At 41.5% G+C, this 17014-nt stretch overlaps 2 protein-coding genes across 4 annotated transcripts; both read right to left on the reverse strand.

The window, feature by feature from the left end:
* Positions 1-260: 260 nt before the first annotated feature.
* LOC117474679 (basement membrane-specific heparan sulfate proteoglycan core protein-like) lies at positions 261-3839 on the reverse strand. 2 transcript variants are annotated; one of them, XM_034120650.1, is made up of 8 exons: positions 3595-3839; positions 2599-2760; positions 2381-2515; positions 1730-1902; positions 1464-1650; positions 1189-1368; positions 842-1108; positions 261-731 (listed from the first exon to the last, which is right to left on the reverse strand). In XM_034120650.1, the coding sequence occupies exons 1-8, from the start codon at positions 3641-3643 to the stop codon at positions 727-729; spliced, it is 1158 nt and encodes a 385-aa protein (XP_033976541.1). In that variant the 5' UTR covers positions 3644-3839; the 3' UTR covers positions 261-726. The 2 variants fall into 2 exon arrangements, with proteins under 2 accessions (XP_033976541.1, XP_033976542.1); XM_034120651.1 differs by having other exon boundaries at positions 2599-2745; positions 3595-3838.
* A 626-nt stretch (positions 3840-4465) lies between these two features.
* LOC117474680 (pre-B-cell leukemia transcription factor 1-like) lies at positions 4466-16957 on the reverse strand. 2 transcript variants are annotated; one of them, XM_034120652.1, is made up of 8 exons: positions 15974-16957; positions 14592-14665; positions 8792-9036; positions 8313-8503; positions 8064-8199; positions 7432-7588; positions 6709-6795; positions 4466-5671 (listed from the first exon to the last, which is right to left on the reverse strand). In XM_034120652.1, the coding sequence occupies exons 1-7, from the start codon at positions 16159-16161 to the stop codon at positions 6752-6754; spliced, it is 1035 nt and encodes a 344-aa protein (XP_033976543.1). In that variant the 5' UTR covers positions 16162-16957; the 3' UTR covers positions 4466-5671; positions 6709-6751. The 2 variants fall into 2 exon arrangements, with proteins under 2 accessions (XP_033976543.1, XP_033976544.1); XM_034120653.1 differs by lacking the exon at positions 6709-6795.
* Between the last annotated feature and the right edge of the window lie 57 nt (positions 16958-17014).

The raw sequence follows: 17014 nt of genomic DNA on the forward strand, positions 1-17014 counted from the left end.
TGAACCATGGCGTACAACAGCTGTATTTTGAAGGTTTATCGTTCCATTTAATCATTTACTGTCTCATTGTTAACCCTTTTGAAATAAAACCCACATTTGGCATTAAAAAAAAGACCCTCCCCTGCTCTATCAGTCCTTTAGGCAAGAGGAAAAGTACAATACTCCCACTTCTCTGACTCACCTTCTCTTCTAAAAGATCTTTGCAAAGTCTCTCATCTCGATACACTTCAATACTTCTGTAAGACATTTTCATGACAACCTTATTTTTCATTGAAATGAATTGGTCTTTATTGTTTTGATATTTAACAGCATAATAAGGTCTTTAGATCCGGTGCTTCATTGTGACCTTCTTTCAATTTTGGAAGTGCAACAGTGTCGACTTATCCAATGACATAAAGGGAGGCAGAGGGGGTGCAGAGGCATTCCAGCCGAAGAAACTCCCACACACATTCTGGAGGACGTCAGAGAAAAGCTTTCGCAAGGGAGAAATGAGACAGGAGCAACAATGGCAACAGTATGAGTTTTCTATAAAAGTACAAACCTAACCCCATATGCACAATTAAACCTAGAGGTTAAACAGCATTGATATATTTCAAGTCAAAATATATAAATCTATTATATAATTCTCCCAGTTTTTGCAGTGTTGACCGTCTTGAAGTCAATAATCCCGGTTTGCAGAGATTGTGTGCGCTGCATAGTTTCTCAATCAGATGGAACCACAATGGATTAAGCTGTTAAAAAGAAAGAACAAAAGGTTAACGAAACAAGATTAGAGTGTTAAGTAAAGAGGCAAAGGTCAAATCAGTTTTTTTTTAAATCCTCAACCCAAACCCTAGCTCACCTCTTATGATGACTCTGGCCAGCGCCTCACTGGAGCCGATGTGGTTGGTGGCCACGCATTTGTACGTTCCGGCGTCGCTCAGTTTAACGTGGGCTATCCGCAGACTCCCATCCTTGGTGGACTCTGATCCCGGAGGCAGACTCACCCTGCCCCCCCGGCTCCACTCAATCTGAATGGGATGCGTGCCGAGGGCGAGGCACTGCAGGCTCAGGGCGTCTCCGGGCTGCAGCCTCACCTGGTCGGGCAGGCTGGTGGCGTACGGAGGACCTGCACGAAGGAGAAGACTTTCACTGTAACCATGAGCAGCGACAACCTGCATGTGTTGATCATCTACGCTGGCCACTCACTCTCCACCTCCATCTGCGTGTACGCCTCGCTGTAGCCATGTATGTTGGTGGCATTGCAGATGTATTGCCCTGAATCCTGGCGCCCCACGCCGTTGAGCGTCAAAACTCCACCAGACACTGTGTGTTTCCAGGGCAACGGTGCTCGCAGCTTGGACCAGGTGATGACAGGAAGCGGGGAACCTGAAAAGAGGAAGAGGAAGAGAGGATAAAGGGAAAAAGGAAGTGAGAGCAGCACTGAGAGATATTGAAACACAAGTACTGTATGAACATCTTACCGCTGGCCTGACACGACATTGTGATCGTGTGTCCATCCACCACCGTCATCTCTGTGGCGCCCACTGAAGCCACTGGAGCCCCCGGCTGCCCCTGAACAACGATATTAATTTTGACCTCCGCCACCCCCTCACTGTTTTCAGCCTGGCAAATATAAACTCCTGAGTCCTCTGGATGCACTACAGGCCACTGAGAAAAAACACATCATTATAGTCAATTTGTAATGTTAAAATGTGGAAATAAATGAAAGTATAACTTCATATTTCACCTGTATGGTGTTGACATAATTTGCCTCCTTGGTAACCAGCTGCAGGGTGGAGCCCTGGCGTTTCCAGGTGGTGGTGGGGCGGGGCCTGCCGGTGGCACGACAATCCACTGACACAGGTTCACCCATCCTGACCTGCAGGGGCCCGGCCTGGGTCAGCTGCACTTTAGGAGCATCTGCCAGAGAGAGATGTGTCCAGTATTGACATTAAGCTTTGATTTTGGTCTGATATATTCACTGAGCTAAAAACAGCTATATTCGATAAGAGTGTCTGCATGTCGTTTGGTGCTCAGCGCCATGATTGGATTACTAATTGGACCTACCAAGCGCAGGCCCAGGGTCCCAAAGTGTCAGGAGCCCACCTGGCCTTTTTACCTTCAATATGTCACCTATAGGAACTGGTACTGACCGGGGACAGATGCAAAATGAGAACAAAGAGACTCTAACTATTAAAGAAAGACACAAAATGACTACAAAGAGGCACAAATACAACAAAAAGCTCAATCTGTTTGTCTTGCTCCTATGCACGAGTCAGCACCTTCTGTATGTCCATTGTCTCATAATTGGCCAAAACAGCTACCTGTTGAAGAACACTGTGAGAGTGAACCTGAACATTAGAGTTTCATGATGAACTTAACAGTTAAAAAAGCTCACATTTGACGTTGAGCACAGCCACGGCGGTGCTGCGGCCCGCAGAGTTTGATGCCATGCAGCGGTACTGGCCCTTGTTCTCAGGCCGGGCCTTAGCAATCGTCAACACAGAGCCATCAGGACCAATCTTAGCGTTGTCTGAAAGAAAAACGTCGAATTCAGTGGAACTCCGCAGATTGTAAATTTGGTTTGCACAATACGTACATGTTATTTCTCCTGACCTGGTAACGCTTGGTTATTGGCTCTCTTCCACTGCAGTTGGACTGGAGGGGCCCCGCTCCCCACCTGGCATCTGAAGCTGGCAGACTCCCCTTGGCGCACCGTGGCAGCGCGGGGCTCCACGGAGACCACGGGAGCCTGAGCAGACACTGCACAGAGATATACTGTCACAGGTGGTCACAGGTGATCACTCACACACACACACACACACACACACACACACACACACACACACACACACACACACACACACACACACACACACACACACACACACACACACACACACACACACACACACACACACACACACACACACACACACACACACACAGCAGTTCTGTGAACCTTTAGACTAGTCTGTCTGGTTAAATACAGTGTAAACACAAACCACCCAAAAGCAAACATGCTGAGCAAATACACAGTCTGACAGGAGTGCTTTTGATAACAAAGCAAAAAACATAGAGCTGCAGAAATAAAACTAAATTCTCTCAAAGACATTGTGTTGTCGAGGAAAATGTAGTTTCCCTTTGCTTTAAATTGTATATTAATATTTAAGTGTTACTTTCTCATAATTAGAACAAAAATGGAATGCCATGAAGGTTGTTTTGGTTTGATTTGCTCAGTTGTTGAGATGTCAAATTGTTTCTGGCAGTGCTCGCATTATGAACTAATAAGATTTTAAAATAATCGCCAGCAATGCCTTTCCAGAAAGACCCCAAACTCTGGATAATCAACAAAAACACTATTTCATAGGGCCTATTTCTTTAAGCAGGAAGGAGCTCAAATGAAAACAGCTATCAGTGAGGTCTGAGTATCTCTAGGATTCAAACTGCTCGGAAAAAGACAATAATGATGATTTTATACTTTTATTAGTTTGTGAGCAGCAGTTTGTGTGACACTCAATTACAGAAATAAAATGTACATCTCTACTGACGTCATGCAGATTAAAAAAAGGAAAAATGATAATTGTGTTCAATGTAAGTCTGATGAATTACCTGAACATAAGAGAGAGCACAGGATCAGAACCCCGGGTGATGAATCCATGATGAACAGTCTCCAGGGACAAATCTATCTCTCTGTGCCTCTGTCTCTTTTTCATACAATCACTTTCAACCTTTAACCCCTAACTTACCATTCACCCCTTCTCCTATTCAAACATTGTCCACACGTGTTAGTCACGTAGGAAGAGCTTGTTGTGTGCAGTTTTCATTTGTTTGTTTTTTTCATTCAAAATTGCAACGTCGGTCTACATTTAGATTGATATGCTGTTACAGAGGGATTTGCTAACAAATAGCTCCCTTGATAGAATAGGAACAGAAGTTGTAGGACATGTACTGGTCAATAGTACCAAGCTTGAACCTTCAATACTTTGTAAGTGTGTTAAACTAAAGTGCCTGGAGAGTCTTCAGAGTACTGCCCTGCTTTCCAAGAAGTTTGTTCCATGTCTGCATGGTATTGACCAGTGAACATATACTTCAACCTTTAATACTCAATCAAATGGCTGCTACATATTTACAAACTGTTACTGGTACTGGATGTGTATTTTGTAAATTGTGTCATTTCTACTTTTATCTTTCATTATTTGTATGCATGCTTCTTAATGAATATGAAGCTATATGTGGCTCTTTACTTGCTGTAACAAAAGGTCAAAGTGGCTGGTGAATGAAGATTCAAAAGACTCCTAAAGTGTTGTTGTAATGTGTTTTTGAATTTGGTATGTTACCGAGTAACCTGGCGTATATTCATAAATAATGCTTTAAAACATCATCAAATATGAAGTGAACTTAAACACAAAAAATACATCAAAAATAACTGAAGAGAGCACGATCCCTGTAACTTCATAGTTTGTAACAATAATCTCATACAAATGTGAAAAATAAGGATGTCGGAATAAATGGGTAAATGGGTCACACGTGTAATGAAATCTGTTAATGTAATGATTTGTAGTGTAGTTTTAACTAAGTAAATAGGCTAGTAGAACATGTATCCTATCTTGCATTCTATCAAATAACTACAATTGATATCAGATACTCCCACACGTTTTGTGCACCTCAGCAGCTCCCTCAGCTGATAAATGACCAATATATTTAGACAAAAAGCCTGTTTCTGTTTATTCACAATTAAAGATTAGCAAGTAAGAGAAAGAAATTGGCAGGAAAACTTGTCAAAATATCAAGAATTAGATTATTTGCAGTTCCACTATTCAACACTAGAGGGCACAAATGAACAAAAACCCACATGATCTCATTGGTACAGTATGATCTAAAACTGAACCGGGGTCAGTCCTCCTTAAAGCCTCTTTGGTTTAGGTTTCTTCAAAAGCATGGAAGATACAAAATATATATATTGTATTAACATTTGTATGAATTAAAACAAACTCAAACCAGTTTTTTGTCTGAAGCAAAGAAAAATTTAATAAGTGACAATGTTTTTATTTTTGGTCATTTCTGCCATCTAGATGTTTTTTGTTGTATTCTCTCAATGCATTTTTCTCAGTGACAACATTTTTCTTAAAAAACTTCAAAGAAAAAATACAAAATAAAATCGTAGTTTAACATCTAAAAATAACCACATGCTTTTTTTTCTTCTTTTTTTTTTTTCCTATTTTAACTTTCTGAAATAAAATAACAAACCCACATCTGATCCAAGGCCGCATACAGGCCCTAAACCTTCATACAGTGAAGGTCTCACTGCAGGTGAAGCACTACATTTAAAAAAAAAAGAGATTATTTTCATTATTTACTTTTCTTTTTTGAAAAAAAAAAACAATGGAAACATTGTGTGAGTAATAGTAAAAAGAAAAATATAAAGGTGTTAACACATTTGTCAAGTGAAGGGGTTAAAATAAAAGATGTTAGAAAGACTCGGCATCACAAAGCAAAACAAAAGAGAAAAGTTGCAGAGTTTTGGTAAAGCTCTGTTTGTTGTGTGGCTGGAGGTTAGCCTACAGTCTAGGGTTGTATTAGTCTGAGGAGCAGGGTGGGGGGGAGGGTGGAGCATCAGCTGGAGGTGACGTAGTGCTCGCACTCTTGGTGGGGGAGAGATGGGAGGAAGATAACCGCCATCATCAGCCTGAAGGAACAGAATCACAGTGGGTTTACAGGATGTTAGCTGGAAGAGGAACGAACACAGCCTCAGATCCACTCACCCTGTGGATATATACCTTTGTGAACTCCACACATGCGCTACATTTCAGAACATTTACATCTTGAGCTTTTTCATACAAGCTGTGGCAGTTCCTGCATAGATGGGCCATGGGACAGGTCAACATTTAGCAGTAATGCCACTCGTATGGATACCAACTGCCATGAAACGCATCATACGAAGATGGGGCAGCGCTGGGTGTACGACGTGTATCATGGATGTTCAAAGAGAACTGGGTACAGAGGCGTGTGAAGCCAAAAGCCTGACTCTCAAGAAAAAACAAGCCGATCTTCCAGCGTTCCTCCACATCCATTGGGCCGTAGAGCAGGCGCACTTATGTTGTCCTTTTTCCCCGCCTACCAGACCCGAAGTCACATCCAGTTTCAGCTCAGTCACAAACTATAAACTGGCACGGATTCATTCAGTTCACTTCAGCGGGGTCTTGTGATTGGTTGGCTAGCTCTGCACAAAGGGTCTTTTGCCAAACTGACATTTTATGTGCCTGTCCCTGAAAGTTAGTGCTTCCATTCACAACACAGCTACTGGAAATTCCCTGCAAAGTTAGGGGGTCTTGAGGTGGGATTTTGGTGGTTTAGATTAATTTACACTTTGGTTCTTCACAAATTATGTTAACAGCCCAGTAGCTGCTCTTAAAATGTTTTGTGTTTTTTTTTTTACTTTTGCCAATTTCCTAACTGAACTCAGGTAAAAGAGGAGCATAGTCAATGCTTTCCCTTTTAGCAGCATCACTTGTTAGTGTGAATGTTGCCCTTATTGCTCTGCAACCACTTAGCGTTGAGACTTAGTTAGTGATGCACTGCAGCATATGTAAGGGAACTACATCAATAGCATCTACAAAACCTGTCACACCAAACCGCATGCTAACACAGGGAAAGGCTGTTACCATGACTACTCAGTAGGAGAGTGTGTTACTATAGCAACAGTGTGTAACCATAGCTACTCACATGGAAACGGAGAAGAGGGAGGAGAGTATGACCAGGCAGGTCCTCATAACCTCCCGTCAGGAGTGTAACACGGGGCTGGGTATCCTCCTGTCGGCACACACAGGAGGAACTCCTTTCAGTCACCCAATTGACATTCAGAGGTCATGGCCAAGGACACATTTCATTGTTAAACCCAATGAGTCTGCAGACTGACTCCAGTGTCTGACGTAGGGTTGTATGAAGTACTAATGTCAGTGTGTTACTACAGGGGATGGACACTTTCATTTGACACCGCAGAACACACAAGGTGCTGGTTGTTATGCAAAGTGTTTTTTGCCCTGAATTTGTGTTTAAACTTTAGGAACTTTCTTAATTGTTTGTTTCACTGAGTTAGCGTTAGCCTTTAGCTCCATGTTGTGAATGTAGGCTACGGAAATACTGATCGCGGGAGTGTTTTTGCAACGATTATGCAATACGTATAATGATACGTATTATGTTTGAAAACATTTCAATCCTGGAAGAAATCGGATAGATTGCTATTTGTTTTAAAAACAAATCATCACTGAGGAAATTAAAATGTGGTCATAATTCCCACGTGCGATTTCTTAAACTTTCCGAAAAGTTATTTCATCACCATTTGTATGTGTAAGATTATAATGGATACATTAAGTTATCTTTAAAGTTATCTTTGTTTTGGTCAAATGATGAAAAGAGGACTTATGTCGAAGCAGGAGGGTCCTGTACCTGAGTTTGGTGTTCCCGGGGAGTTGGCTAGGCTTGCCTGTGAAGAAACACTGGTTGCGTCCACAGCTGTCTTCACAGCATACCGGTTAGCTTCCTCCTGCAGCTTTGCAACATTCCTCTTATACCGAATCCTCTTGTTTCCAAACCAGTTGGCCACCTGAAGAGGAAAATACAAAGTCAGAAGCAAGCCAGGAAATCCTGCTAGCTTATTTTAACTAAACCATGTCCAAGTTAGGGTTAGGCCTGTTGCCAAAATATTTTCATAACGAAAAACACATTACGTTTCTAGTAAACACAAACAACATCTCTCTTTTGCTAACAATTTTGAGCATCAATTTGAAATACATTTTGCTGGCTGGCTCAGCACTGAATTGAGCATGGCCTCCGGTCACTAGTGGCTCTGTGAGTTTGTTCAATCATTACTGTGTGTTAATAGCCTCATCATATTGCTGATTACTAAGGTTGCAAGTTGGATTTTGAGCCGCATTGCGATCAGCACAGGTTGCTGATGTAGGCTGCTCTTTAATTTGCCAGAAGCAAATCATTTGATTTGCATAAATCCAAACCATGGATCATAAATCAACCCAACATTACTCGGAGTACTAAACAGTCAGTGTATGTGTCGTCCTGACCTGAGATACGGTGATGGAGCACTTCCTGGCCAGGTCCTCTTTGGCCTCCTCACTGGGGTACGGGTTTGCCAGATGGGAGTAAAAATATGTATTCAAAACCTCTGCCGCCTGCTTGCTGAAGTTTCTTCGTTTCCGTCTGGCAGAAAAGGGAGATTTCAAAAATGAACCTTCAGCGCAATAAGTAAGTACACTTTAACACTGAAAGACTGAAGTTAGGAAGAGGCGGGAAACTAAGTGTGCAAAACGGACCTGGCATCCAGGAACCTGGAGCGTAGGATCATGACGGCTTCACATGTGCTCTGCTTCAACTGCATCTGGATGGTGCTGAACTTGCGGTGAATTATTCCCACCATTCGCTCGATCTCTTTGGGTGAGATGGGCCGCGTGCGGGACTGCTCCCTCAGCAGGTTCATCACGTGGTCAGTGAATTCATTGCATGCCTGTGTGGGAGGAGGGGTGAGTAGGTCAGGTATTGAGTTGAGGGAGGGAAAAAGGAAGAACTCAAACCAACTCAAACATTGGATGTCAATTTCACTATCAGATCCAGTTAAGCTTAAACTTGAGTTTACTTTGGATAACACTGGTGGCCAGAAAAAGGTTCTTAAAGGCTCAGTCATGTGTTTATCTGACATTAAAATTACAAATCTATGACGAGTGAAGTTTCATATCTTGACATCTTTGACAGAAAAATATAAGGACAAGCAATGTTTTATTATCATAATGTCTACCTGTTGGTATTTCTCCAGCTCGGCGTGGTACATCCGTCGTATCTGAGCGAGCTTCTCTTTGTACTCGCTGTGTTCTACGTTGCTTTCGGCGGGCGACCCTCCGGCTGCCGCGGCAACCACCGCCGCCGCTGCAGAGGCCCCGCCCCTCTCTGGACCCGCCACCCCCTCTGCCAGCAGCATGTTGTCCAGGCGCATGATCTGAGGGTCCGGACCGTCTTCGTCCTGCGCTCCTCGGATGCTCAGGGCTGTGAAGAAGAATAGGAACAGTTACAAAATATGTGATGGGATTTCTATCACAAAAACTTCTATTTAAAGTCATTCAGAGTTTAGTCTTTGTATGGTCAAAATGTGGACCAAATGTAAACATTAGCATTGAGAATAGCATGAACATTAAAGGTTGAAAAGAGATGGGCAAAAAAGTAGAACAATAACTTGTATATCCTGCTTATGTTACGCGGAATTGTTAAGAATTTCTGGCTCAGTTATGAGAACATGCACACTGCTCGAGCATATGCAAGAAACACTTCATGACATCAGTAGACGGGAGCACATAACCCGCTGAAAGTCAGGTAAACTTTTTAGCTGCTTACAAACAATTCAGTCCAATTAGTAGCTTGTTTCAGGGGGGCTCATTTAAATATCTTAGCAGATAATCTACATAACATCTTCTTCCTTCATAGCATCTTCTTTGCTCAACAAACATGAGGTTTATTATTGTTTGGACTGCATTGTATTCTTTATGTCAAATGTTTGCATTTTTCCTCACAGCTAACATAATTCTTCTGTGTAACTCCCAATTCTTCACAACTTGTAGTTTTTTTGTTTGTTTTTTGTGCAACTAGGGTACCCCTAACAGCCAGCAAAGAGATATTTCGCACAAAATAAGACCCAGAACAAACATATTTCCACACTAAATACAGATTCTTCAATATCTATAAAACAAAACTCTTATTTCCATAAAAATACAGCCGACCCAAAAACACAGAAAGGCCCTATTTTCTTTAATCTGAGGTCCGAGACGCTTTGTCTGGCCAAGTCTCTTCCTAGATATCGTGCAACAACAGCCGGCTAATGGTCTTAAGGTGGACATAGAAGTGAAACATTGCAATAACCTTCAAAGGAATTAGATTTTCTTAGATAACAAAAAAATACAGCACAAACAGAGCAGACACAAACAGAGAGCTTCAGAGAAACCACTGGCCCAGGAAGAGCTGACAGTAAAAATACTGTATGATAAAGAAATCACAGCCAGAGCTGTGTCGGTCGGGGGCTGCGAGGAGATCAAATCTTAAGTGGTGTCTGTATACTGGAGTAAGAAAAGAGACCAGGGTCAGAGACACAGACAACAAAAACCACTGCCAGGATGGAGGTTTATACATGAAGAAAAAACAGTAGCTGTTGCCATGGTAGTGATGCCAGCTTTCCTTGGCATCCCCGTGCCCAAAGAGAAAACAGCCACACATACACAAGCATTTTGGCATACACACACAGCTGTTAATTAACGCCAGCTCTTAAGGAGCGACTAAAGAGCCAGTGAAAAATTAAGGCTCATTTGAGAGGTCGTTAATTTGCACAGCTATGCAAATTAGGTGGCAATTACAAGGTAGTTCCAGAGATCACATTCATAATCCCGCAACGAGGGCGGTGACAGCCTCTGCATCTGGCTAACAGCATTTGACACACACACACACACACACACACCTATCAACATTAACTATCAGTGATGGCCTTCACTTTTGCCAATCTATCAGACACACTAGTGATTTCCCAAACCATGTTACAGTAGTGTAATGTGGTTACAAGGTGAAATACGGCTGCAATATTGCATCCAAATGTATGTATACCACCCCTAACACACTGAAGTGCCAATTTAACCAGATAACAATATAAACCAACTACTCAAACACATGTTCGACTTGCATGTACACCTAAGATTTTCATCGTCATAACTACACAGTAGCTATGTTCGTATGACAAAATAAAAACCTTGAACCGTATGAGTGTTTTTCTATGGCTTTAGATCACAGACTGTAAATAAAATCCACCTTTTCCTTAGAAGTATGGACAAATAAATAATAACCAGACAACCAGTTAGCCGAGAAGTGCTTCGCCACATCTGCATCCCCCTTTTTCCTCCTTCCTTCATTTATATGTCCATCATCCTAACCCCTCGTTTCCTGTCTCAAAAGTCCCTTATTTCTATTTTCTTCTTGAAAATCTTTGATAAGTCAATGTTTTTCCCTTCTACCTTTTTCTGAGATAAACTGTAAAACATGAAAATCAAAGATAAACGTTTTTGTAATTGGAAATAAGGGGTTGAAGAAAGCTATATGTGAGAAACAACAAGGCCAATCATCAACATGTAATTTAACAATAAAGTAAACCATACAAACTAATCATAGCCAACAACATGAACATTAAGTCTCCAAGTCTCTAAAATGGCTTAAACGTTAACGGAATAAAAAAAAAACTTTCATCAAGGTCGGAATTGGATAAGACCGCATCAGTTGTAGGTATGTGTACCTCATAAATCAGCAACTAAGGATTTAAAGCGGGTAAGACACTAAAAAACCACTATACTCAAAAGGGGGCTGGGTCCCATTACTGTTAATTACTTCATAATTAGTCTAGAGTTTGGGCAAGCCTTCCAGATTAGCACCCAGTGACTCACACTCGGTGCACAGGATAAAGAGATGAGCTGCGGCCCATGACGCCTCGTGGAACAGAGCGAGTAAATCCAGCTTTGAGAGCACAGTCGGGGCTGTGGGTGGCAAACTGTCCCCCCACTGAGAATCTGTTTGTAGTGACGGCTGACAGGACTCCGGGGTCTGGAGATTATCAAGTGTCTGCCAATCCATGAAACAAAACCATTACTGCCTCTGCCTCCAACTCATCCATCAATCTGTCCCTCTCTTGTTCTTGTCGTTTGTGTTCTTACTTTGCCTCTGTCTTATTTTGTTCCTCTGAAAAACATCCCAGAAAATAGGGATGTTAAAAATAGAGTTGAGTTTGGAAGGCATGTTGTGTTCCCAGTTTGTCTGTTTATAAAGAATATAGTATAAATCATCACCAAAATATGTGCTATTTTTAGCCAACTCAATTCCCACTTATTACCACAAGTTGAACTGTTCTTTTTGTAATTGATGGTCAATAGACTTCACACTATACTGGCCCTAGGCTCTGGAACACTCTGCCCCTCCATGTGAAGTCGGCCCAGACACTAGGTTTTTAAATCTACACTGAAGACTCACTTCTTCTCTCTGGCCTTCTAGTCAGAGCGGAGCACGACTCCTGACTTTTCCCTGTGTTTTTGTTTTTTGTATTTCTGTTGAAAATTATTGTCTTTTATTGTGATTGTAGTAAAGTGTTTTTATTACATGTACAGCACTTTGGCTCGACCAAAAATCGTTTTTAAATGTGCTATATAAATAAAACTTGATTTGATTTGATATTCACGCACATTTTTTAAAATTATTTTACAAAATGTACATCGGAAGACCGCAGATGCTGTCCATTTCAATGTAACACCCGTAACTCAATGAAAGCATTATTGAGTCATTTTTCTTGCAAAGAACATTATTTTGTCTCAATTCGCTAAAACACCACCTTTTTTCTGAAATGAAAGCATTTAGGGACAGGTCAAATTCGACCGCTGGACAACAGGAAGGTTAAGGAGGAAAGAGACATTTAGGATAACAGAGAAGTGGGAGGATATATCCAGAGGAGGATGGGAGCATATCCGATGAGAGAACAGGAGTGTTTTAAACTGTCGCCGTCATGTGAGGAGTTATTTTTAATGGTTCTAACTTGGGACAGAGAAGAAGAGAACAAGACACTGACAGCAGGGAAAGGAGGCAGCAAGAGGGGACTGGTTATGTCCTAAACCTCCACAATAATCAGGCTATGGAGACTGCTGCGAAGTCCAGACAACCACATACAGAGAAATGTGAATTTGAACAGTTATTGAGCATATTGGATTTGGATACAACAGTGTGAAGGCTCAACAACAACAATGGAAACAAAAGGGATATTATTAAGTATATATTCCCCTTTTGTTTAATTGTTTGTATTTGGTCAAAAAAAAATCCAACACCAACAATCAATCCATCCTAAATGAGTAGTTTCAGATGCTAACGGCTGATACAGCTTTTGTGCTGCATAGCTCCAAAAACGACATCTGTATGGGCTATTTTTGGCAAAAACTAAAGCCGGGCTGTTTTTAATAAATGGCTGAGCCTTAAAAAAATAGTAAACCTTGAATTTGTCGCCTGTTACTGTTATGATTATCTATTAGACCGTGTATTTTGTAGTGTATGAACTAAGAGACGGTGAGAGAATGATGAACTTAGAAATGATTATGAATATTATTCTGTTAAGGTCTTTGTATATATTGAATTGTGAGAGTTAAGGAAGTCTGTGTTAAGGTGCGTTACATTTGATTTTCTCTATTGTTCCACATACATTTCATTTGGGGGGAAAACGTACTTTGGTCCCTGAATTTAGGCTTGTAGGCCTGTAGAACCTGCGCTTGTTTATAGTAGCATCTATCCCTGTAACAACACCAGCCTTATCGTTTGATCATCTATGACTTACAGGGGAAGCAGTCATTGTTCTTTATTTCATAACAAAGCGAGGCACTGAATGAAATGCATAAACCCAGATCAGGTTGCCCTTGTTGGCCACACGGAAAGCCAAGAGCTGCGATGAGAGAAGTGATATAAACAAACAAGCAACTTTGTGACCAGATCTGTATATCTGGGCTGAGTGTGAAAGATCTGAATGACAGTGAGTAAGGGAGACACTAGTTGCCTTGGAAACTCTGCATCCCTCCTGCAGCCAACCTCAGGGTTCCCGTCTCTACCTAAGTGAATGAAATGAGGAAATAACGAGGGCTGCTGTGTAGCTCACACTCCTATCTGCTCTGTGTGTGTGAAGGAGTTCTCCACTCCAAGTTAAGAAGGTTTCCCCTTAATTCAAATCTGCTGCTGCATCAGTAATCTGTGATTGAATGTCAAGATCTAATATTTAGGTATGAGATCTTTGTTACAACCATTCTGCTAATATTCAGTTTATGCGACTGGAACACATCTCGAGTGTTAGTAAACCAGATCAGACAGTCCCGTTGCTCCCTTGCAGTCAAAACAGTTTGTTATGCCTGTGACAGTGGTTTGGCAGGAGAGCATTCAGCAGAGGATTATTTTTTTAGCATATTCCTTTTAGAAAATGGGGCACAAGAGAGGCAGAAAGTGTGGCAGTTCATAATAACTGGTAGCAGTAGATAAAGAAAGGCAGGGATATGCTAACACCTTTCTCTCTGTCGCAGACGTGTCATCATTGTTTCTCCTCAACGTGATGATTTATTTGGTGTACTTTTATTATTCCAAATGTTTCAAACCTAGAGAAACACCTCATTTAACATATTTTTTCTTTGTTTTTGGCCAGTTTTTATATCGTGTCCATTTGTTTTGGAGAGAAGACCGTCGCTGATAATACCGTTCATGGTGAAAACCTCCTGAAAGAAAGGATTCTTAACCCGGAGAAGCGTTCTTTATCGACCCCAATGGCGGGGAAAACAACAACTCCCATGATCCCACATGACTTCACGGAGCCACCAAACTCCTTTTATTCTCAATTTGACCTAAAATGGTGAAACTGCTATAAGCCTGAAGATCAAAACAATGTATTTTATCTGTTGGGTTTACCTCGACTACCTTAATTAAAGAGTTCAAATGTTAATCAGTATGCAAGGTTTGCATTTATTGGCTGATATTAAAATAAATAAAGCATTGGAACAACTTACCTGTCCTTTCTTTGATCTCACACAGGACACTGAAGAGGGCGGGCTTCATTCTGTGGCAGTTTAAAGCATGTTTCCTTTTATGGAAAATGACAGACAGAGAGACAGAGATTGTGGATTACAAACAGTTCTTTGGTTATATGCTCTCTGTTACAGGCCCTGACATCCATCAACAATAGATCATGCAGACACATTGCCAGTCAGTGCTGAACAGACTGGATTCAGATGAGTGAGTGTGCAACCAGACCTGTTCAGGAGTCTGACTGAAAACAGGCCTGAGCACATAGTTGTCTAACTCACATAGACTTACTCACCTCAGTGAAGAAAGACAAGAAGATTGAAAGCACAATCATGCAGAAACTTAGAAAAAGTCAAACGACATAGAATAGGGATGGCACAAATAATAAATAATGAAATACAATGTTGATACTCTATCAAGACAAGACACTTTCTGTCACTTTCTTGCCTGCACACATATCTTCTGAAATATACTGCTTCTTAGCAGTTTTTTTGCCAGTTTAAGAACATTTGATTTTGCTGATTGTGTCGTGCGTTTGCCCCAACATGTTTTAAAACTCTGTATGTAATTATTATGGTATTGCATATTAGCAATCACGGTTTCATTCCTGCTTCGTAAAAAAAAACGTTGGACAAAGTCATTCGTAGCTTCAAAACAAATATTGGGACAAGCTATAATACAACTAATGTGAAATGTATTCCACTATTAAACTTTAATTTAAAACAATGTCCTAATATGTACAAGTTATATATTTGTAATTGATTGTTATGCATTCGATATTGAACAAAATAGTTTTTATTTGACAAAGTCCCATTAGTTACTGTGTTATTTCAAGCCCTATTATGGAGTAAAGTTGTCAAAAATATAATATTGACACATTGATACTGAATAGGGTTTAATACTCATTTTATGCAGAATTTATACACAGGGACTGGATGCGTTTACTGCTCTTGATAAATGTGTTTCATCTATATATACACAAATCTAAAATGTTATGCCATCAATAACAATATTTCCCTGTGGTATCAAACATAGTACTTCATTTTGATATTTTCTAACATGTCATATTGAAGTTATAACTCCAACACTGGTGCCATGGAGCCAGAGCTGGCTCAGCGTTGTGTTAAGTGTTGTTGATAAGGCCTGTGGGGTGAAAGGTGGTGATGCACAGCTGGAGAAGGGGGGCACAAAAATTCCAGCAGTACTGTGGATGTGGGGGTTGTTATTACAGTGTATAACAGTGAGTATTAAGTGTGTAAATCCATGCAGCTTGAGGGGGGTACAGTGATGATGATATCCCCCCCTGTGCAGACCCAAATCCCACTCTTAAACACAGTGTGCCTTCTATCAGGCCGTATGTTATTACCTGGCCTGGGCCTCATCGAGACTCTCATCTGTGATGACCATGATCTGCTGCAGGATCTCCCCAATGTCCTGCTGCTGCGGCTGACCCATGTTGTGATGTTTCCTTATGTTGTCAGGGTCACCCACATCCTCGTGAGACAGCCCACTTAGTCCAATATGACCCAACATCATGCGGGACTGGTCGTCCATACCTACAATGTGGCTCTTATTGTGGAGGGAGAGATGGGAGGAGGAGGATCACTAGAAAAAGGGGTTTCCTTCTCCAACTTTCAGCACTTAGAAAAACGAGAAAAGTTTCCCATAAAAAAACATACAGGGCTCAAAACTGAGTGAAGTGTTGCCTCAGCTGGAGCTGCCTGCTGGTCTTGGTCTGAGTAACAAAGGAAAAAAGACAGAAGTGCAGCTGCCCTAGCATTTGCTTATCGGAAGAAAGCAAGAAAACGCTACAAAACTAAGGCTATAGAAAATGTGGTTCTTCTTTGGCATGGGAGGGGTCGGTTCACAGAATATTAGCCTTTAGTAAGATACTGTTGTTTTTACGAGTAGCCTCGCGCGGGTACGTACGTCTTTTCTTCCCCTGAAAAGACGACCGGGAGGCTCGACACAATTACAAAAACTGGCTTGTTACAAAGCTCGTTGCTTTTCCGAGAGGCTGCTGGGCTCATGCGTGTTAAATACAGGTCTGCACGGTGCTATAGCTTTATCTAATGACCCGGGAGCCCCTTTGATGTCGTCGTCTCCGCCTGCTCTCCTTTTATCCATGAGTCCCGAATACTGCTCGGTAATTAAAAGTGAGCACCGACGCGGTGAGCTAAAAGACGGTCTAGGAAAGGTATTCCCGATTAACTCCAGCAATTCGGTTCCGTCCAAGTCCCACAGAGCCAGGTTTGAAGCCCTCGGTTGTTGCTTATTGCTGTTTTCTTTCCCTGTACGGCTGCTGTCCCACTCCTCCCAGAAAAACACCATGGAGCAATGCCGTCCTCTGTCAAATTACACAGGATGAGAAAACACTACTTCCGCCCAAACATTTCACACTAATGGG

Source organism: Trematomus bernacchii, unplaced genomic scaffold (genome assembly GCF_902827165.1).
Source record: "Trematomus bernacchii unplaced genomic scaffold, fTreBer1.1, whole genome shotgun sequence".
NCBI classification, from domain to species: Eukaryota; Metazoa; Chordata; class Actinopteri; order Perciformes; family Nototheniidae; genus Trematomus; species Trematomus bernacchii.

Coding starts and splice junctions, on each gene's coding strand:
- LOC117474679 (XM_034120650.1), bottom strand. CDS start 3,643: ATGGATTCATCACCCGGGGTTCTGATCCTGTGCTCTCTCTTATGTTCA. Junction 2,516..2,598: donor CAATAACCAAGCGTTACCAG/GTCAGGAGAAAT, acceptor TTTTTCTTTCAG/ACAACGCTAAGATTGGTCCT. Junction 1,651..1,729: donor ATTATGTCAACACCATACAG/GTGAAATATGAA, acceptor GTTTTTTCTCAG/TGGCCTGTAGTGCATCCAGA.
- LOC117474680 (XM_034120652.1), bottom strand. CDS start 16,161: ATGGACGACCAGTCCCGCATGATGTTGGGTCATATTGGACTAAGTGGG. Junction 8,504..8,791: donor AGCTGGAGAAATACCAACAG/GTAGACATTATG, acceptor CCTCCCACACAG/GCATGCAATGAATTCACTGA. Junction 7,589..8,063: donor GCTCCATCACCGTATCTCAG/GTCAGGACGACA, acceptor TTTCCTCTTCAG/GTGGCCAACTGGTTTGGAAA.